Genomic DNA, 22,347 nt, shown 5'->3' on the forward strand with positions numbered 1-22,347 from the left:
GATCATACACCATCATCAAGTGGGGTTTATCCCAGGAATGCAAGGATTCTTCAATATATGCAAATCAATCAATGTGATACACCATATTAACAAATTGAAGGAGAAAAACCATATGATAATCTCAACAGATGCAGAAAAACCTTTTGACAAAATTCATCACCCACTTATGATAAAAACTCTCAAGAAAGTAGGCACAGAGGGAACCTACCTCTACACAAAAGGCCATATAGGACAAACCCACAGCCAACATCGTCCTCAATGGTGAAAAACTGAAACCATTTCCACTAAGATCAGAAACAAGACAAGACTGCCCACTGTCACCACTATTATTCAACATAGTTTTGGAAGTTTTAGCCACAGCAATCAGAGAAGACCAAGAAACAACAGGAATCCAAATGGGAAAAGAAGAAGTAAAACTGTCACTGTTTGCAGATGACATGATACTATACATAGAGAATTCTAAAGATGCTACCAGAAAACGACTAGAGCTAATCAATGAATTTGGTAGAGTAGCAGGATACAAAATTAATGCACAGAAATCTTTTGCATTCCTATACACTAATGATGAAAAATCTGAAAGAGAAATTAAGGAAACACTCCTATTTACTACTGCAACAAAAAGAATGAAATACCTAGGAATAAACCTACCTAAGGAGACAAAAGACCTGTATGCAGAAAACTATAAGACACTGATGAAAGAAATTAAAGATGATACAAACAGATGGAGAGATATAGTATGTTCTTAGATTGGAAGAATCAACTTTGTGAAAATGACTATACTACCCAAAGCAATCTACAGATTCAATGTAATCCCTATCAAACTACCACTGGCATTTTTCACAGAACTAGAACAAAAAATTTCACAATTTGTACAGAAACACAAAAGACCTCAAATAGCCAAAACAATCTTGCAAAGAAAAATGAAGCTGGAGGAATCAGGCTCCCTGACTTCAGACTATACTACAAAGCTACAGTAATCAAGACAGTATGGTACTGGCACAAAAACAGAAATATAGATCAATGGAACAGGACAGAAAGCCCAGAGATAAACCCACACACATACGGTCACCTTATCTTTGCTTTGGGTAGTATAGTCATTTTCACAAAGTTGATTTTTCCAATCCAAGAACATAGGAGGCAGGAATGTACAATGGAGAAAAGACAGCCTCTTTAATAAGTGGTGCTGGGAAAACTGGACAGCTACATGTAAAAGAATGAAATTAGAACACTTCCTAACACCATACAGAAAAATAAACTCAAAATGGATTAAAGACCTAAATGTAAGGCCAGATACTATAAAACTCATAGAGGAAAACATAGGCAGAACACTCTATGACATAAATCACAGCAAGATCCTTTTTGACCCACGTCCTAGAGAAATGGAAATAAAAACAAAAATAAACAAATGGGACCTAAAGAAACTTAAAAGCTTTCGTACAGCAAAGGAAACCATAAACAAGACGAAAAGACAACCCTCAGAATGGGAGAAAATAATTGTAAATGAAACACCTGACAAAAGATTAATCTCCAAAGTATACAAGCAGCTCATGTAGCTCAATATCAAAAACACAAACAACCCAATCCAAAGATTGGCAGAAGACCTAAATAGACATTTCTCCAAAGAAGATATACAGATTGCCAAAAAACACATGAAAGAATGCTCAACATCATTAATCATTAGAGAAATGCAAATCAAAACTACAGTGAGGTATCACCTCACACTGGTCAGAATGGCTATCATCAAAATATCTACAAACAATAAATGCTGGAGAGGGTGTGGAGAAAAGGGAACCCTCTTGCACTGTTGGTGGCAATGTAAATTGATACAGCCACTATGGAGAACAGTATGGAGCTTCCTTTAAAAGCTAAAACTAGAACTCCTATATGACCCAGCAATCCCACTACTGGGCATATACCCTGAGAAAACCATAATTCAAAAAGAGTCATGTATCACAATGTTCAATGTAGCACTATTTACAATAGCCAGGACATGGAAGCAACCTAAGTGTCCACTGACAGACGAATGGATAAAGAAGATGTGGTACATATATACAATGGAATATTACACAGCCGTAAAAAGAAATGAAATTGAGTTATTTGTAGTGAGGTGGATGGACCTAGAGTCTGTCATACAAAGTGATACAAGTCAGAAAGAGAAAAATAGATAGTGTACGCTAACATATATATATACGGAATCTAAAAAAAAAATGGTTCTGATGAACCTAGGGGCAGGACACGAACAAAGTCACAGATGTGGAGAGTGGACTTGGGGACATGGAGAGGGGGAAGGGTGGGCTGGGACGAGGTGGGAGAGTAGCACTGACATGTATACACTACCAAATGTAAAATAGATAGCTAGTGGGAAGGAGCTTCATGGCACAGGGAGATCAGCTCAGTGCTTTGTGACCACCTGGAGCAGTGGGATGGGGAGGGTGGGAGGGAGACACAGGAGGGAGGGGATATGGGGATATACGTGTGCATGTAGCTGAGTCACTCTGTTGTACAGCGGAAACTAACACAACACTGTAAAGCAATTATACTCCAATAAAGATGTTAAAAAAACCCAAAAACATGTCTCTAATTGCCTATTTGAAATTAGCATCAACCTACTCTACCATTATTTTAACCTCAATATTAAAGGAAAAATAAATGCCTCGTCTCTACCAATCAGGTACTTTGCTGAGTTTTCTCAAAGATACCATAACTGGCAAAATTTACTTTTAACCCTTAGAATCAAATCAGTTACTAAATCCCATTAACACTGTATCTGGAGGAGCCCAGCTGTCAGGTAAAGCACTTAGCACAGTACCCAGCAGGTAGTAAAAGCTTCATAATTGATTGCTATAACTGACAAGCACACACAGAATAAGAAAGCCCTCAAACAACCTGATTTGTACAACCTATAATCACCAGTCACCTCAACTTCTTGATGCTGAGAGTTGGATTGTAGATAGTGCCACAAGCAGTTTGCTGGTCCTCAGAAGTCTTCACATCTAGGTCCTCTTCCTGCAACAGTCTCTCAGGATCAGAAGGGAGATCCTTCAAGGATATTATCTCATGAAAAGGAGTGGATGCAAAATGAGCTGCTCTAGCGAAGTCACAAGTGTCTTCTGGGTTAGGACAAATAGTTACATTCCTGAAACCTGTGATAATAGCATCCTCACTCAAGGGCTCAATTCCTGTAAATTCATCCTGAAAAACCACAAAAAACTTAGCTCAAACATTTCAGTGAGCATATGAATGGCCTATCTTTTTTAGTGAAAGAGATACATATTAGATAAGTGATTTTTAACACAGGGTGCAAAAGCATCATATCAGAATCTCTAGAGAAAGACAAATTTAAAAAGCACATCATTACATTTGAGGAAAAAGGTTTTGTATTATGAAAACAGCAAATTATATTTCATCAAAAAATACACTGTGAGGATTCTCCATACAAAGGAAAAATACTGGACAATGTTTTTTTCCCAACCAATTTCACCTGGGAACTAGAGGACTAATGCTATTTTTCTTCTGGCTTTGGCCTAGAATATGTTCCAATAATCTGCTATCCTCCTAGCTTTTAAGTCTTTTTCTTTGACAAATGTTTAATTTCTATTTTATTTCTTAAAGGTAATTCATGACCATGGTAGAAAATATGGGAAAAAAAGTATAAAATAATGGAAAACATTTAAAATACGCCTTTGTCGTCATAAAAAAAAATACGCCTTTGTCTTTAAAAGTAATACAGGTATATAGTTTTAAAAAGTCAACTAGTTTAAAAGGATATATAGTGAAAAAGTCTCCTTTCCACACTTGATTCCCCTTGACGTCTCCACTCCAGTTACTACTCCCCAGAGGCAACTGCTATGACCATATGCATCTGGTAGGATACATGCACAAGCATATTCTATGCATTTAAAAAAGAGGTTTTAAAACAAGTGAAATTATAGCATCTATGCTAGTCTATATTATTCCTTCTCATTATATTTTTAAGTATATTTTCTGTGCTATTAAAAATGCTTTAGAAACATGATGGTAACATTGTGGGTTTATCCGAAGTTGACCAAATGTTTTAGGTTATCCCCTGTTTTTCACTGTCATAAAACTATTTTAAATATTCTTGTAGATTTAAATCTTTAAGAATATGTTAACTTTCTTAGGAATAATTCATAAAAGTAGAACTATCAGGTCAAAAAGGTAATTGAACACTAAGTGTCTTTATACATACCACCCTCAGAGGGACTGTACCACTTTATACATTTACCTGAAGTACACAAAAGTGCCTATTTCATTTAACCCTTATAGATACTAGATATTAATTTTCTAGATTATTACCAATATGATATATACTCTGAATTTCTGACTCAACATTATTTAGTAGAGGTGAGATACATCTAGAAGAAACAATAAGTGAAACTAAATAATTGTAAGATTAGAGTAAAATAGATGTCTGCAGTCTAAGAATACATTTTATACAAATTCTACTTATGGCCTTATTAGTTTAGACACTTTAATTTTTTTTTTTTTTGTAGGGGGAAGAATCCTGGTAGGTACCTATTAACAAAATTCAAGTAAAAGGTTTAAGACAAAAAAACTAGATTGAGATTTTACCCCTTTAATAATTTAGTCCATCCTTGAACAGCTGAACCTAGAACCACTACCTCCAAATCTAGCCTATCCATCTATTCTCTGGTGATATTCTCCAGAACACAGTATGTAAAACTTACTCTTCTACATCATTATCTTTTCATACCAGTCAGTGGATTACTTATATTAGAATTACCTGGGAAACTATTTAAAACAAATAAAAATACACGCTTGGGTTTTATCCCTGGAAATTCCAATTCAGTATAGTTGGAATGGGGCCTGAGCACCTTTAGTCATAAATGGCTCCCGAGGTTCCTCGGGGTTGCTGGAAATTTTCTGTATCTTGACATAGGTGAAGACCGCACAGATATTCACATATATAAAAATTAATATTTGTGCAGTTTATGAATATAAAATATACCTCAATAAATAAGTAAACAAAAACATGTTTGAGTCATTCCCTAGGATGTGGAGAATATACTGTTTTAAATCAGTGTTTTAAATCACTGTAGCTACTGATCATGTCTCCTCTTAAAAGTCTTCAGATTAAACATACTCAGTTCCCTTCAATCTCAAGACAAGTTTCCAGATGCTGGTTTAAGACTTCAATGAAATGTCACTGATAAAGTTTATTTACTTTGTCTTGAATGTCTACACAGGGTCTTTTTTTATCCTAAGTATTATCATGTCACTACTCTACAGTGATTAAAATAAAACATTACTACAAAAAAAAAAAAAAGGTTGGTTCACATAACTCTTTCATTGCCAATGTTTCATAAACATTTTATAAGATCCTTGGCTTTCAAGGCAGTGATTTTTCCCCACTTTAAAAAACTGAGATATAATTAACATACCAAAACCTTCACCCTTTAAAAGTGTGCATTTCCGTGGTTTTTAGTATATTCATAGGGCTTTGCAACCTTCACCACTATCTAACTCCAGAACATCTTCATCACCTCAAAAAGAAACACCATATCCATTTATAGTCACTCTCCAACCCACTCTCTCCCTAATCCCCTGGAAATCCCTAATCTACTTTCTGTCTTTATGGATTTGCCTATTCTGGACATTTCACATAAATGGAATCATACAATGTGTTCTTTTGTGTGTGGCTTCATTTTAGCAGTGTTTTCAAGGTTCATTCATGTTGTAAGATATATCAGTACTTCATCCCTTCTTATGGCTTAATAATATTCCATTGTATGGATACACAACATTTTGTTTATCCATGCATCAGTTGACGAACACTGGGTTGTTTCCAGTTTTTGGCTATTATGAAAAATGCTGCTGTGAACATTCATGTAAAGCTTTTTGTGTGAAGATATGTTTTAAATTCTTTTGGGTATATACCTAGGAGGGAAGTGCTGGATCATATGGTAACTCTGTTCAACATTTTGAAGAACTGCCAAACTGTTTTCCAAAGAGGATGCATCATTCTACATTCTCACCAGCGAAGTATGAGGGTTCTAGTTACTTCCCATCCTCACCAACATTTGTTATTTTGTCTTTTTGATTATACCCATCCTAGAGCATGTGTACAACATTTCACTGTGGTTTTGATTTTCATTCTCTGATAACAGATGGTTTTGAGTGTCTTTTCATGTGCTTATTTCAAGCCAGTAATTTTCATTTTAACCCTAAACTTTTGTGAGAATTGAATGAAACTATCCACTAGTCCATTTATATAAACTTAGGGATATTGCTCCTTACACAAACATCTGGAGATACATCCTCATTTGAGGTGATGCTTTCTGAAGTTTTGAGAACTGCAAGTGGTCTTCGTTGGGCTAAAACCCGTGGGGGATCTGCAGAAGGACTGGAAAAAGACATATTTCATTTAGCAATTTTTCTCTTAACATAGATAACAGTAACCCCCTATTTCATCCTCATTTATAATAACAGAAAACTTCTAATTGTCAAAACAAAACAAAACCAAAAAACCCCTCAAACCTGATAGTCTTTTTTTCTGAAAGGAGAAATTCATCAAAAATGGAGAAAGGTACACTGGAACCTATAGAAAGAGAGACTAAATTTACACTCTTAAGAGTAAATGCCCTACTCTTCAAGACAACTAGGTCAATTAACATTTTTGCTGTTTCAAAGCATAAAGACAATTTTGTTTATCTTTTATAATAAATAATTTCAAATATATAAAAGTAGACATCATTTAATAACAATTACCTAAACATGGATGATCTTGTGTCATCTTTATTTCCCACTACTACTCCCCCAAACCTAACCCAATTCTGGATTATTTTGAAGCAAATACAAAACACCGTATCATTGCATATGTAAATATTTTAGTACATATTTCTTCAAGAGATAGCCTCTTTTTAAAAAGCATAATCTCAAAACATGATCATACTTATAAGAATTGACAATTTCTGTATTCAAATATCCAGTCAGAGGTTTCACATTTTACCAAAACTTTCTAGAAAGTTTGTATTAGGAATGCAAAGTAGATTCATACACTGTTGACTAGTTGAAATGCCTCTTAAATTGCTTTTATTTTATAGGGTTTTTGGTTTTGCTATTAATTTTTTATTTTAGAAACTGGGTTGTTTGCCCCATAATGCTGGATTTTTTTGCCAATTATATTGTTTCACATGTTCTTCTATGCTTTGCATTTCCTATAAATTAATGGTTAGAATTAGAGGTTTAATCAGATTCTACTGAATTTTTTTAACTACTTATAGATGGATATTCATGTTTCTACCACTTTTAACATGTTTCTGAAAAGACAACAAATTTGAATATAAAATAACTTTAGTTTTAAGCTTTCGCCCCTCATTCTTCCAAAAAACCACTTTCCACTCTTGGCTGCTGGGTACTACTGATATGCTTAGCTAGAGTACACTAACTAAAGTGGAAGATTATTTTGTAGTTAGTATAAATTTAAATTACATTTAAACCAAATATTTTAAAGCAATGAGTTATTTTATAAAAATATTCTTTCAAATGTCTAACATATCTTGAATCATATGCTTATAACTGAATTCCATGATTCAAATATAAAACAGTACCTTAGTCCCTCCCTCTGCTTTCTTTCAAATCCTTTTACCACAATCAAGAAAAGTATTTACACTTATTATATAATGCATTTGTACCGATAAGTTCTTCATGAGATTGTCAAATAAAACTCACTTTTAGAATGAGACTGTTCTTGCCAAATGTTTTCTGCAAGTGAAGTTTCCCTGTGAAGAAATTTGTTTTAAAACATGTGCTTAAGTACCCACAGAAAGAATTATTTAATTCTTAAAAGTCCAAGAGGTCTTTTTATTAAATATAATCTTCTTCACTCTAAGATAAAGAAAATATTCTAGTACCATTAAACCAAATTCTTTAAGATAGAACCTTCAGTCATTAAAATTGTCATAGAATTATATTTGATAACAGATGTTAAGTTACATTAACAGTATAAGCAGATTACAAAATGGTAAGCTTTCATTTTTATAAAACAAAACCAAAACAATAAATAAGAATATACCAATGTTAATACTAGTCATCTCTTGGTAGTAGAAATGGGTGGTATTATCATTTAAAAAATTATTTGGTTGTTTTTATAAGAAACATGTATTTTTTTTAATGGAAAAAAGCCAGCACCCAGACCTCCCTCATCAGCATCAAAGCTTATGTTGTGACAAAGACTTGGAAAAATCATGTCTCAATACTATAAAAGTTAAGGAGACTTCAAGTCACTAGAGAGTCAAAGGTCAGTTCTAGATGCCCTCCTATAAGCATCATCCCTCCCACCAATGCGGTCCTACCTGGCACAAGAGTTTACTGGGCAAACAGAATTGCATAGAGCCATTCCTGGTATTTCCTGAGACTCTGAAACAATTCGCAGTTCAGCTGTCTCCTTTGTAGACATCTTCTCTTCTTGCTATTTGCATTAAATAAACAAAATCAATGTGTCCCTCCTATATAGAAAATGCTACCTATTCTCAAGTTTTAGTGCCAAAATTAACTTTACTATACTCTTCCCCTAGACATATATTAACCATATAAAATGTCTGTACCACAAAAGTTCTTCCCAATAATTTATGTTCCCAGTATAAACTGGTACTGTTGTACTCAACTGAGTAGTGGCACGGAAATACACACTAAATTTCTTTAGCTAATCTCATTTTAATGGAACATAACTAGAATAAAAATCTAAAGTAAGAAGTAACAGAATAGTGATTTAGAGTATAACTAAGAAGTCAATAGTCAATAAATTGCATCACTTATATGCCACAAATTCCATTTGAAGTCACCTGTTAAAATTACTTTCCTGCTCAACTTTACTGATACTAATAGCAAAGAAACTATCAGAAACTGAGTGGGTCTGACAGGACTTTTTACTTTCTATATTTTTATAGTTTAAATTTGTTTCAATAAGCATTAATTGTATGTATTGAAAAAGAGAATGACCTGATCACTTGCTCTTTCTTGCTGAGTAGTTTGGATTTCTTTTAGCTTCTTCTCCATCTCTTCAATCTGCTTCTGCATTTCTGCTCTCTTCTCTGCACTGGTCAGTAGCTCAGCTAGAAACAGTGAAGTTGGCTGAGGCATTACTCCTCATAGCAATTTATCCTGTCAAAAACTGTCTTTGGGGCTCATGTCCTCAACGTATGTTAATATTACAGATGAGAATGATACAAATGGAGCAAAGCCCTCAACTTGAGGTCTAGGTCTCTATTATTATTATTATTTTTTTTTGCGGTACACGGGCCTCTCACTGTTGTGGCCTCTCCTGTTGTGGAGCACAGGCTCTGGACGCGCAGGCTCAGTGGCCATGGCTCACGGGCCCAGCCGCTCTGCGGCATGTGGGATCTTCCCGCACCAGGGCACGAACCCGTGTCCCCTGCATCGGCAGGCGGACTCTCAATCACTGTGCCACCAGGGAAGCCCCAAGGTCTCTATTATTTATTCAGTCAATAAAAAATAGAATATCTATTATGTGCCAAGCACAACTTTAAGAATTTAGGTTTTAGTGGTACATAATACAAAGTCCTTGGTCATGTGATGCTAACGTTCAATTTGGGACAAACACAGAAATTAACAAGAAAAATCAGTTTTAAAAATAAAACTAAATAGGTGATGTGAGAATGTGTCACTGGGTAAGGGGATGGAGGTCAGGGGCTACTTAAGACCAGAGATCAGGAAAGATCATCTAAGAAAGTTACACTAGAAAGCTGTAACCTGGATGACAAGAGGCCAGTCATATAAAGATCTGGGGAAAGATTTTAGGCCAAAGGACTAGCTGGCACAAAGGTCCTAATGCAGGAACAAGATTATTGTGTTCAAGGATCCAAAAGAAGGCCAACATGGTTGTAGCACAGATAGAGGGAGCAAAGTAAAAGATGAGGTTGGAGAGGTAGGCAACGGCCAAATCACATAGGGGTAAAGACGCTGTACTGCATTCTAAGACAATGAAAAAACACTGGAGAATTTTAAAATAAAGGAGTGACATGATCTGACTTTTTTTTTTTTTGCGGTATGCGGGACTCTCACTGTTGTGGCCTCTCCCGTTGCGGAGCACAGGCTCCGGACGCGCAGGCTCAACGGCCATGGCTCACGGGCCCAGCTGTTCTGCGGCATGTGGGATCTTCCCGGACCGGGGCACGAACCCGTGTCCCCTGCATCGGCAGTCGGACTCTCAACCACTGTGCCACCAGGGAAACCCATGCTCTGACTTTTTAAAAAAGATAATTTGCTGTGAATAAAATGGACTGTGTTAAGGCCAGAATGAGGGCAGAAAGTCTAATTGCAGTAGTCCAGCTAAAAGACTGTGGTTTCGATTGAGGTAATAATGGGAATGGTGATAAATGAAAGATTTATGAAATTTCTTGGTGGTAAAGTTGATAGGCTTATTCATTAGATGTGGGGGAATGGTAAAGAAAGAGGGATCAGAGATGACTTCTGGACTTTTTTTGGCTCGAACCAACTGCGTGCATGGGGATGCCTTTTATTGAGATAGGGAAGCCTGTGGTACACTTGCATATTGGGGTGTGGTTTGTGACAGAAATCACCAACTTTGTTTTTCTTTGAAGTATTTATTTGGCTGCACCAGGTCTTAGTTGCAGCATGCAGGATCTTCCTTGTGGCATGCGGGATCTTTTAGTTGAGGCATGTAGGATATTTAGTTGTGGCATGCAAACTCTTAGTTGCAGCACGTGGGATCTAGTTCCCTGACCAGAGATCGGACCAGGGCCCGCTGCATTGGGAGTGCAGCATGTTAGTCACTGGACCACCAGGGAAGTCCCAGTAACTATTTTTGCTTAGGTTGAGTTTAAAATGTCTATTAGGATAGCCAATAGATGCAGGCAACTAAATGTGAGTCTGCGGTTCAGGTGAAATGTCAGGGATGGGGATATGAATTTGAGAGTCCATGGCTTGAAAACAGTATTTAATCTATTACCTAAAGATAGCTGTTGAAAGAAAAGATAATTGGGATACTTCAGAACTCTCCCCTGGGCCTCAGGAAGAGGTCCTGAATGAGAAGAACAGGAGTAAAGGAAACTGAATGGGAATACACATCAAGGAAGAAGCCAAGAGAAGCATTTCATAAAGTAGTATTTCATCAACTGTGCCAAATGAAGCCAAGAGGTCAATAAAGATCAGGACTGAGAAAGAGCCATAAGATTTGGCAAAAAGGAGGTCTCTGGTCACCGTGATCACTGGAATAGAAGGGAACTTGAGGAAATAATAGGCAGCAAAAGATGATTGCAACTGCCCCCAAATTTTGCTGTGAAAGAGAGTATAGAAACGGGGTAGTAGCTAGAGAAGAATATGAGGATAATGGAGATTTTTTCTTTTTCTTTTTTTTTTTTAAAGAATGGAGACATTAGAGTATATATGCATAAATGAGTGAGAATGGTTTAGTAAAAAGGGAAAATGCTGGAAGGGGAAGAAAAAAGGGCCACTCCTTTGATAGGAACAGAGAAACATTAATTTCTTAAAAAAAATTATTTATTTATCTACTGGCCATGTTGGGTCTTCATTGCTGCCCATGGGCTTTCTCTAGTTGTGAGTGGGGCTACTCTTCGTTGGGGTGCACAGACTTCTCATTGCGGTGGCTTCTCTTGTTGCGAAGCATGGGCTCTAGGGGCGCAGGCTCAGTAGTTGTGGCACACGGGCTCAGCTGCTCCGTGGCATGTGGGATCTTCCCAGACCAGGGCTCGAACCCGTGTCCCCTACATTGGAAGGCAGATTCTTAACCACTGCACCACAAGGGAAGCCCCAGGGAAACGTTAATTTTAACAGAAAGAATGAGTGTATAGGTACAGATTGCAGATATGGCAGATTTGGTGGAAGAAAATGGAGTTACCATTACATTCCTTCTATTTTCTCAATGAAATTAGAAACGAGATTATAGGTGAGGAGGGACAGGGATGCAGATCTGAAAATATGAAAGAAAATTAAATTAGTTGTTTAGCAGAAAGAAGAACTTCACCTACCAGGAAACTAGAATGATTGTTAGGCACTGGTAAATGCTCATTTGAGATTTGTGGTCAAGAATTTAAAATGACTGGACAGCTACATGTAAAAGAATGAAATTAGAACACTCCCTAACACTATACACAAAAATAAACTCAAAATGGATTAAAGACCTAAATGTAAGACTGGACCGTATAAAACTCTTAGAGGAAAACATAGGAAGAACACTCTTTGACATAAATCACAGCAAGATCCTTTTTGACCCACTTCCTAGAGAAATGGAAATAAAAACAAAAATAAACAAATGGGACCTAGGGAAACTTAAAAGCGTTTGCACAGCAAAAGAAATCATAAGCAAGACGAAAAGACAACCCTCAGAATGGGAAAAAATATTTGCAAACGAAGCAATGGACAAAGGATTAATCTCCAAAATATACAAACAGCTCATGCAGCTCAATATCAAAAAAACAAACAACCCAATCAAAAAATGGGTGGAAGACCTACATAGACATTTCTCCAAAGAAGACATACAGATGGCCAAGAGGCATATGAAAAGATGCTCAACATCACTAATTATTAGAGAAATGCAAATCAAAACTACAATGAGGTATCACTTCACACCGGTTAGAATGGGCATCATCAGAAAATCTACAAACAATAAATGCTGGAGAGGGTGTGGAGGAAAGGGAACCCTCTTGCACTGTTGGTGGGAATGTAAATTGATAGAGCTGCTATGGAGAACAGTACGGAGGTTCCTTAAAAAACTAAAAATAGAACTACCATATGACCCAGCAATCCCACTACTGGGCATATACCCAGAAAAAACCATAATTCAAAAAGACACATGCACCCCAATGTTCATTGCAGCACTGTTTACAATAGCTAGGTGATGGAAGCAACCTAAATGTCCATCAACAGATGAATGGATAAAGAAGATGTGGTGGCACAGTGGTTAAGAATCTGCCTGCCAACGCAGGGGACACAGCTTCAAGTCCTGGTCCAGGAAGATCGCACATGCCACGGAGCAGCTAAGCCCATGTGCCACAGCTACTGAGCCTGTGCTCTAGAGCCTGCGAGCCACAACTACTGAGCCTGCATGTCACAACTATTGAAGCCCGTGTGCCTAGAGCCTGTGCTCCGCAACAAGAGAAGCCCGCGCACCACAACGAGAAGCCCGGGGACCACAACAAAGAGTAGCCCCTGCTCGCTGCAACTAGAGAAAGCCCACACACAGCAATGAAGACCCAATGCAGCCAAAAATAAATAAATTTATATATTAAAAAAAAAGATGTGGTATATATATACAATGGAATATTACTCAGCCATAAAAAGGAACAAAATTGGGTGATTTGTAGAGATGTGGATGGAACTAGAGACTGTCATACAGAGTGAAGTAAGTCAGAAAGAGAAAAACAAATATTGTATATATTTGCATATATGTGGAATATATGTGCATATATTTCCGCATATATGTGGAATCTGGGAAAATGGTACAGATGAACTGGTTTGCAAGGCAGAAATAGAGACACAGATGCAGAGAACAAACGTATGGCTACCAAGGGCGGAAAGTGTGGGGTGGGATGAACTGGGAGATTGGGATTGACATGTATACACTAGTATGTATAAAATAGATAACTAATGAGAACCTGCTGTATAGCACAGGGAACTCCACTTCGCTGTACAGGAGAAACCAATACAACATTGTAAAACAACTATACCCCAATTAAAAAAAAAACGAGACCGATGCACACAGTGGCATTTTTCTCCAGCTACATTTAAACTATCAATACTTGGATGCAGATACAGAGTGTGAGCAGAGAGCTGGATTTAACCAGGGTTGAGGTTCTGCCAGGTGAATACAGTATAGTGGATGATGTAGGGAGTAGAAAGTAAGATATGAGCCAGGTGCTTAGTCAGTTAATGAGTGACAGGGAGTGACTAAAAAGTCTGAGGTGAGAACACTAAGGAGGTTCAAGAGGCAGAAAAAAAAAAAATTGGAAGACATGAATCCGAAAGAAGCTTTTTGAAGGAGGAGGGGGAATATGGTTTGGAAGTAGCAATGGTAAGAAAGGATAACAGCCTTGTCTTTAGGCCCAACCTGTGGCTTCCTCATTTCTCATCCCTACCTGAGAGTGAAAGTCTGCAACAATCTTTGAAGCTAATTTTCAATATAAGAAGAAACCTCTTTCTTATAGGCATAAGGATTTATAAGAGTACAAACTAGATTCAGAGACAAGTTTAGGAAATGAGTATTAAAATATCCTCAAAGGTCAATACTTTTTTTAACTACTCAAATCCCAACTAACCCTAGCTCAGGTCCTTCTTTGGCTAGTTGAGAATAAAATGTACTATTTTACCTGTATATACTTGGCATAGCTAGAGCCTTCCCTTTAGGAAGCAGTAGTTTTAATCTAAGTACCTAGCTCCTTTCCCAGCTCATATTTGGCTACTCTGCTAGCCTACTTCTTTGTTGTGGTGGTTCCCACTTTGGAAAGCTTTACATAACCAGCTCCTTGCTTTTTAACCATTCCCTGTCTCCTACCTAGACACGTAGATTCCATTTTTCAATGTATTATTTGAGCCCAGAGCACTTCTGTCAACCTTGGAAGGCACCAGTTGATGTAACAAACAGGGCAATTCCAAACGTACAGTCTGCTTTACAGACGTTTGCTTCTAACTTGTCACCTGGAACTCTGAAATATTTTTTTCTCAAACAAATTACAACTGATGGTTAAGTTTCCCAGCTAGCCTTATGAATGCCACGTCTCCTTAAGTGAGCTGAGCTGCAATAGCAGGTTACTCTGGATGCCTGTGTTTAAAAAAAAAAAATTTTCTTCTTTCTTGGTATAGATCCTAGTCAAAATGTCTAAATGAATGAAATTTATTTCTGGACTCTCCCCTACCTCCTTTTCTGTACTCTCGCGCATCTTCTAATGCCTTAAGCTCCAAATGCTATACTTCCCTACTTTCAGCCTATTCTGCACACCTCTTGCCCCCAAGTACTTCTAGGCTTCAGAATCAGAACCACTTCCCACTTCCCCCAAATTCCCAGTTTTTCAATTTATAGTGAAGCTTCCCTTAACTTAGAAAGAACATAATGTCTTTAATAAACAGTACACATAACTATCATCCAAATGAGTGAGTATGTTAACCTAAATAAGCCCTGGGAGAAATTTCGGCCGAAGTATCAAAAGTAAAGTGAAATATTTAGGAAATGTTAGGAAAAGCACTCTGTCTCCGATTGCAGGGAAATTATGAATTGGTCGTGCAGTTCCTTTACTTTTGAACACAAACTTAGTTGCTTAATATTTTTTCTCAGGGGTTTCATGGAAAGCAACAATGGAAATTCAGCCTAAATGGAGAAACGTAGAAACCATAGAAGCATCACATAAAGGTACACACAATGGGGTAATTTTCCTCAGACTTAACATATCAACTCAATCTTCCTACAACTAAGTTATTTTTACAAACTTGAACTAGATCAATACATATACCTTCTCTTCGCTCTTTTAATTTCTTCCGGAAAACCTCAGCCCGGATCTCCTCAAAGGAGAACTCCCCCACTCCTGCATAAATCTTCTCCTTACAATACATCATTTTCTCTTTCTTCTCCTCAGACTCTTGCTGAAGGTTTTGAACTCTTTGCAGGAGATCTCCTTCTTCCTTTCCAGGCTTTCTTGTGCTTAGAATGTGGTTTATACTGGGTTCAATTTTACATGGTGTCCTAAAAGAAGCAAGATAATTATTATTCACCATACAGATCAAATGAGTTATTTCTTACGTTTTGACAGAACACAGGGACAATGTCAGTAGTGAGGCTATATGTGATCGATTCCAAAAAAACAAAAACAAAAAAGACTGAGAAAACAGGCTAAAAATAATTTACATGGTCCATCAACAATTATGTTCTGAGTACTACTATGATGAAGAAGGACATTAGGTGTAAGTTAGGGTCATCATATAGCTTTTATTACTTATAGGTAAAAATAAATCTGAATACCATATCTTTTTTTTAAAGGATGTAATATTTTTATTAAAAAATTGTTTTTATTGGAGTATAGTTGATTTGTGTTAGTTTCAGATGTACAGCAAAGTGATTCACTTATACATATATACTTATAGATATATTCTTTTTCTGATTCTTTTCCCTTATAGGTTATTACAAAATATTGAGTATAGTTCCCTGTGCTATACAGTAGGTCCTTGTTGGTTATCTATTTTATATATAGTAGTGTGTATATGTTAATCCCAACCTCCTAACTTATCTCTCCCCTCATCTTTCCCCTTTGGTAACCATAAGTTTATTTTCTACGTCTGTGGAAATATCTAAATCAAAGCCAGTGTATGAAATGAAGTTAACTTATGCAATACAGCCCATTTTCCATTGTTTAGCACCCCAAAGAATTAGAGTTAGGAATATAGCACTTAGGGAACTGATGATGTGAAATTCAATGTTCTCAGCTGAGGGGGAAGAACGAGAGTGGTAATATAGGTTTGAAAAGAATGAAGCATAAAGTACCTCAATCGGGATAGGGCAGATGTTCTCAATCTGGACAATGGATCAGAATCACTTATGTATCTTTTATTTTCTTATGTACCTTTTTACAACTAAAGATACCTGGTCTTCACCTCAGATACACTGGATCAGAACCTTTAATGGCCCAAGCATCTACGTGCTTAAAAGCCTTCCTCAACTGATAAAAGACTCTACGAAAATCCCACACAAACATCATACCTAGCATATACGAAGGGTTATAGCTTAGTTATGAGGAAACTCTTGCCATGGGGTGCAAAATACGACCTAATATTAGAACTCCACAATGTTACATATTAGACTGAATCTCAGACTGCCTGATTATTTAATCATCATCTATCATATTTTTTCTTATAAACAGAAATGCCAAGGGTTAGGAAGAAAAAGACATCCAGAAAAAAAAAGCAGGTTACGAGGAAAAACTGCCATAATTTCTTATTACTGTCAATAACAAAGGTAGAACACCTCATTTAAATCACAGTGACTGTCTTTGACTACAGCAATGTAAATGTAAACCTATTGAGTTTATTCCTTAATAATACTAACAAATAGTCTTTTAGCCCTAACATACTCAAAAAAATATAGATGTAAAGGAAATAAAACTTTGGTTTACCTTCATCCCCACAAAGAAGAAAATGTCTTTGGGAACTAGGATAGGTGCCCCTGCCCACTCTTCATAATTCCCACCTCAAAATATCTGGAAACCAAACTCACATAACTGGCTGTTGTGCAGTCTCTTCCACATATGGAGTAAAACTGGGAAGCACAGAGGGTACAGCTGTCATAGAAGCTGCATTGCCACGAGGCTGGCGATGAAGAAGAAAACTAAAATTACCCTGGTTTTACATTCTGACACAACATATGAAGACCATGCCTAATTATTCAAGAGGAATTAAGAGAGATGCTAAAAATACTCATCTACTCTAACTCTGAAGTCTTTGTTATGTCAGCAAATAAACTGGATCTAAGAGTCCTTACCCTGTATTCCAAAGGCCTGCCTGTGTTCCAAGGGCCAGCTTGCAGCTCATTCTCTTTGGCCCTGGACACAGGAGGTGCTATCCATGGCTGCCCTGTAGGCCTAGATGACTCCGCTCTAGAAGGTTCATCAGCATTTTCATCAAAAACAGTAATTCTAGAATTACTTTGCATCTGTTGAGGAACTGGATTTTGGAGTCCTCTGTTCTGCCTTGGAGCTAAGAGAAAAATATTAAAACTCCATGTAAAATCTTTAATTATCAATTTAGATGCCCAAGAAGGTATACCTAATTCTTTCCCAAATCAAGGAGATTACTTCTACTACCACACAATCAGAGATTTTTTTAAATAATAATTTAAAAAACCTTAATGGATCAAATTAGTAATTTTTAAGTCCATTCTGTATGTTACTTATACCCTACCTCTTTTCCCTCACCTGTAATCTTTTATACATAGATATCCAAGAAACAAATTCTACATCTTCCTTCAGTCATCATTCTAACATTGCCTAATTTTACCAGACTAACCTAATCTTAATCTTCATTTTTCAGTTTAAAGCTTTCTCTCAATGGAAATCAGCTGAAATGTACTGAATCTAGAAAAAACAAATTAACCCACTTATTAGTGGTATTCTCTTTAGTGAGGCTGCTTATTAGAATCAAGCTTCATCATGATCTGGATGAAATATTCTTTAAGACTATATTCCTTATACCCTAATTCTCAGATCTCCAAGGAACATTCTGAGTATTAATTTTTATTTATTTTTGGCAGCGTTGGGTCTTTGTTGCTGCACACGGACTTCTCATTGCAGTGGCTTCTCTTATTGGGGAGCACGGGCTCCAGGGCGCATGGGCTTCAATGGTTGTGGCGCACAGGCTCTAGAGCGCAGGCTCAGTAGTTGTGGTGCATGGGCTTAGCTGCTCTGCGGCATGTGGGATCTTCCCAGACCAGGGCTCAAACCCATGTCCCCTGCATTGGCAGGCAGATTCTTAACCACTGTGCCACCAGGGAAGTCCCCATTCTGAGTATTATTAAAAGTTGATATCAGAAAAGGGATAAGAGATCTTTTAAAAATCTGGTCTACATGTCTAACTGCTATAAATTTGGTTAATAATTATTTATCTTTGTACCTTCCACTCAATTTTGCTGTAAACCTAAATTTCCCTAAAAAACAGTGAATTTTAAAAAAAGCTATTACTGATCATCTTTAGGTATACAAAGAAAGCCCAATTTCTGACCCCTCAAAAGCTGAAAACCAAGTTAAAACATTCTTTGAGGATTTGGTACATGTAAGCTTTACTTTGATAATACTTGCTATATCATTGCATATATTCTTTCAACTAACAACTAAAACTGAGAAACTCTAGATGCTCCCTGTATATTAGGTTAGGTTTTTTTCTCTCTCTTTTTCTTTTGCATTATAAGGGCCTCAGAATGGGTTTTTCTTAATTAAGAGACAAAATGCTGACATGTTTTAGTGTTACTGCACACTGTGATCTCAGTTCTCCTTAGACTTTTCTTTTTTGTTACCTAGTACTCAGAACAGAAGGACAATGTCCATATATATATTTATACATGTTCTCCTTACATAATTTGCCTACCACCTGAGATGAAGAGCTTCCCATAATAACACTTAACAAACTTACCCTTGAGAGCACCTCCTACACGGCTGATTGGAGCTCTTGCTGTCTTCTTCCCTTTGCTTTTTAGTTCAGCCAATGTGCTTCGTTGTGGTTCAGAAGATCCAAAAACTTCCTCCTCCTCTTCTTTCTCAAGTGCCAACAGAGTTTGCCGAGACACTCGAGCTTGGAATTGTCTAAAGTAAGAGAATGGACAATTAACATTTGGTGAGATGAACACTACTCACCAGATTCAAATTTCTTAATTTGTTAAATAAACAAGGGCGAAAACTGGGATAAGGGAAGAAATATATACAAATAGCCAAAAGGAAGTGTTTAAGCTCTCAGGAATAAAGAAAGCCACCTTGAAATCAGAAAAGGTTTTGGCTAGAATGATTTAGCTCCCCCTCTGTATGTCCAAACTTGACCAATTAAAAATACTCTGAAGAGCACGAGTAAGTTGATCTCAGGATCAGATCAGGATGTCTAAGATTAAGATCATAGAACTTATTAAGATGAGACTTTCCCACCAACTTTTTAAACTCACGAAATAGTTGAAAGAGTAAATGAGCACCCATATACCCTTTACCTAGATTCACTAATTGTTAACATCTTGCCACGTCTATTTTTATCGCTGCATGTCTTTCTCTACACAGAATCCCCACCCTACCCCCTACCCCACCATTTTTCCTGAATCAGATGAAGTGAAGTTGCATCCAACGGGACATTTTACTTTAGTAAAGCTGGCAGAAGTTTGAAGTCTAAACTTCCTGTGCTGCTGTCCAAGTTTCAAGCATTAACAAAAGGGTAAAAAAACTGAATAAACTGCGAACGCTGGCCAAGATGGAACAAGCTCATGATAGCTTCTCTCTCTCTCACTGATTAGAATTAAAAACTCTAGACAAAATACAAAAAAGCAACTGAGGTCTCTGAAACGTAAACAAAAGCAAGTGGACTGTGGAGAGGAGTCAAACTTGAGAAACAACCCACACAGGGCTGCTTCCTCGTTTGTTTTTTTTTTTCCCCTTCATCTCTTTTCCTCACTTTGAATTGTTACACTGGTGGTGTGGGAAGCTAAAACTCCTAGAGAAACCTCATCTTTCTGGCCAGAGGACTGGGAAAACAGGACTCTGAGGGCCAATGAGTATGGGAGAAACATTGGAGAGGATGAGCTGAAGAAAGGGATCTCCTAATTCTATACATAAATTGGCACAAGCTCTGGACTCACCCCTGAGCTATGCATACACAGGGCAGACCCAAAGCAGCAGAGAAAAGGCTTTGAGAATTGAACTATAGTATAAACCACTGCCCAAGTCCTAGACTAACCCCAGAGCAACAGACACATGCGATAGACCCAAAGGTCTTTGGAAAATTGAACTGACACTGGAACCAATACCCACATAAGATGAAAAAGAAATTATGATATCTGAAGGTGAGTTACCTAATAAGACAAAAACATCAACATTCTCCGGAGAACATCAACCAACAGGACCTAGAATCAAATAATTCAGGATAAATGTCCAGGATATCATCCAAAATTATGTCACACATGAAGAACTGGGAAAATGTGACCGATTCTCAAAGGAAAAAAAATCAACAGATATAAACATCAAATGACCCAGGTGTTAGAGTTTTCAGACAGAGATTTTAAAGCAGGTATTATAATGATGCTCCATAAGATAAAGGTAAAAACATTTGAAATGAGTGGAAAGATAGTTCTCAGCAGACACACAGAAAGTATGAAAAAGAATCAAATGGAAATTTTAGACCTGAAAAACACAGTATCTGAAATAAAAAATTTACTGGATATACTCATTATCAGAATGGAGAAGACTGAGAAAAGAGTAAATGAACCTGAAAACAAATAAATAAAAATTGGCCACCCTAAAGAACAGAAAGAATAAAGGTTAAATTTTTTTTTTTTAATGAACAGAGCTTCAGGGACCTGTGGGACAATATCAGAAAGTCTAACATATGTGTAACTGAAGTCCCAGAAGAAAAGGTATAGACACGTTTTGCTTTTGTTTTTTTTTGTGGTACGCGGGCCTCTCACTGTTGTGACCTCTCCCATTGCGGAGCACAGGCTATGGACGTGCAGGCTCAGCGGCCATGGCTCACGGGCGCAGCTGCTCCGCGGCATGTGGGATCCTCCCGGACCAGGGCACAAACCTGTGTCCCCTGCATTGGCAGGCGGACTCTCAACCACTGCGCCACCAGGGAAGTCCTAGACACATATTTTTAAAATAATGGCTGAAAACTTTTCAAATTTTGTGAAAGGCATGCATTTACAAATTTAAAAAGTGCAGTAATCCCCAAATGGATTAAACATAAAGATAATCACACCTAGACACATCATGATCAAACTGCTGAAAAGCAACGTTAAAGAAAAAAACCTTAAACATACCCAGAGAAAATCAACACACTACAAAAAATGGGGAAGAACCATTCAAATGACTACAGGTTTCCCATCAGAAGTCATGGAGTCCAGAAGACAGAAACATGTTAAAAGAACTGTTACCCAGAATTCTACATCCAGTGAAAATATCCTTCAGGAATGAAGATGAATAAAGACATTCTCAGATGAAAACAAAACTAAGATAATTTTTAGGTGAAAGACTCACTCTAAATGAACGGCTAAAAAAACCCCTCAAGGGGCTGAAAGGAAATGATACCAGAGGAGAACTTGGAATTTCAGGAATAAAGAAAGAACAAAAATGGTAAATATAAAAGATTATTTTTCTCTTAAGTTCTTTAAAATATTTATGGCTGATGAAAGCAAAAATTATAACATTGTCTGATGGGGTTTTCTTCTTTTTTTAAAAAATTTATTTATTTTATTTATTTATTTTTGGCTGTGTTGGGTCTTTGTTGCTGCGCATGGGCTTTCTCTACTTGCAGCGAGCGGGGCCTACTCTTCCTTGCGGTGTGCAGGCTTCTCATTGCGGTGGCTTCTCTTGCTGGGGAGCACAGGCTCTAGGTGTGCGGGCTTCAGCAGCTGTGGCATGTGGCCTCAGCAGTTGCGGCTCACGGGCTCTAGAGCGCAGGCTCTACAGAGCAGGCTCAGCAGCTGTGGCTCACGGGCTTAGCTGCTCCAGGGCATGTGGGACCTTCGTGGACCAGGGATCGAACCCATGTCCCCTGCATTGGCAGGCAGATTCTTAACCACTGCGCCACCACAGAAGTCCCGGATGGGGTTTTCAATGTATGTAAATATAATACATACAACCA

At 37.4% G+C, this 22,347-nt stretch overlaps 1 protein-coding gene across 3 annotated transcripts in view; it reads right to left on the minus strand.

The window, feature by feature from the left end:
* The window catches only part of BUB1B (BUB1 mitotic checkpoint serine/threonine kinase B), a 62,641-nt gene that overhangs the window by 21,548 nt on the left and 18,746 nt on the right, over nt 1-22,347 (minus strand). For all 3 annotated transcript variants that reach the window (XM_032624035.1, XM_032624034.1, XM_032624037.1), the window contains exons 6-15: nt 19,147-19,316; nt 17,504-17,718; nt 17,240-17,331; nt 15,486-15,715; nt 8,983-9,095; nt 8,337-8,452; nt 7,714-7,763; nt 6,520-6,580; nt 6,280-6,385; nt 2,918-3,192 (exon numbers count right to left, since the gene is read on the minus strand). In XM_032624035.1, coding sequence (XP_032479926.1) covers nt 2,918-3,192; nt 6,280-6,385; nt 6,520-6,580; nt 7,714-7,763; nt 8,337-8,452; nt 8,983-9,095; nt 15,486-15,715; nt 17,240-17,331; nt 17,504-17,718; nt 19,147-19,316 — 1,428 coding nt within the window. The remainder of the gene's footprint in view (nt 1-2,917; nt 3,193-6,279; nt 6,386-6,519; nt 6,581-7,713; nt 7,764-8,336; nt 8,453-8,982; nt 9,096-15,485; nt 15,716-17,239; nt 17,332-17,503; nt 17,719-19,146; nt 19,317-22,347) is intronic.

The sequence above is a fragment of the Phocoena sinus genome, chromosome 2, assembly GCF_008692025.1.
Source record: "Phocoena sinus isolate mPhoSin1 chromosome 2, mPhoSin1.pri, whole genome shotgun sequence".
NCBI lineage: Eukaryota > Metazoa > Chordata > Mammalia > Artiodactyla > Phocoenidae > Phocoena > Phocoena sinus.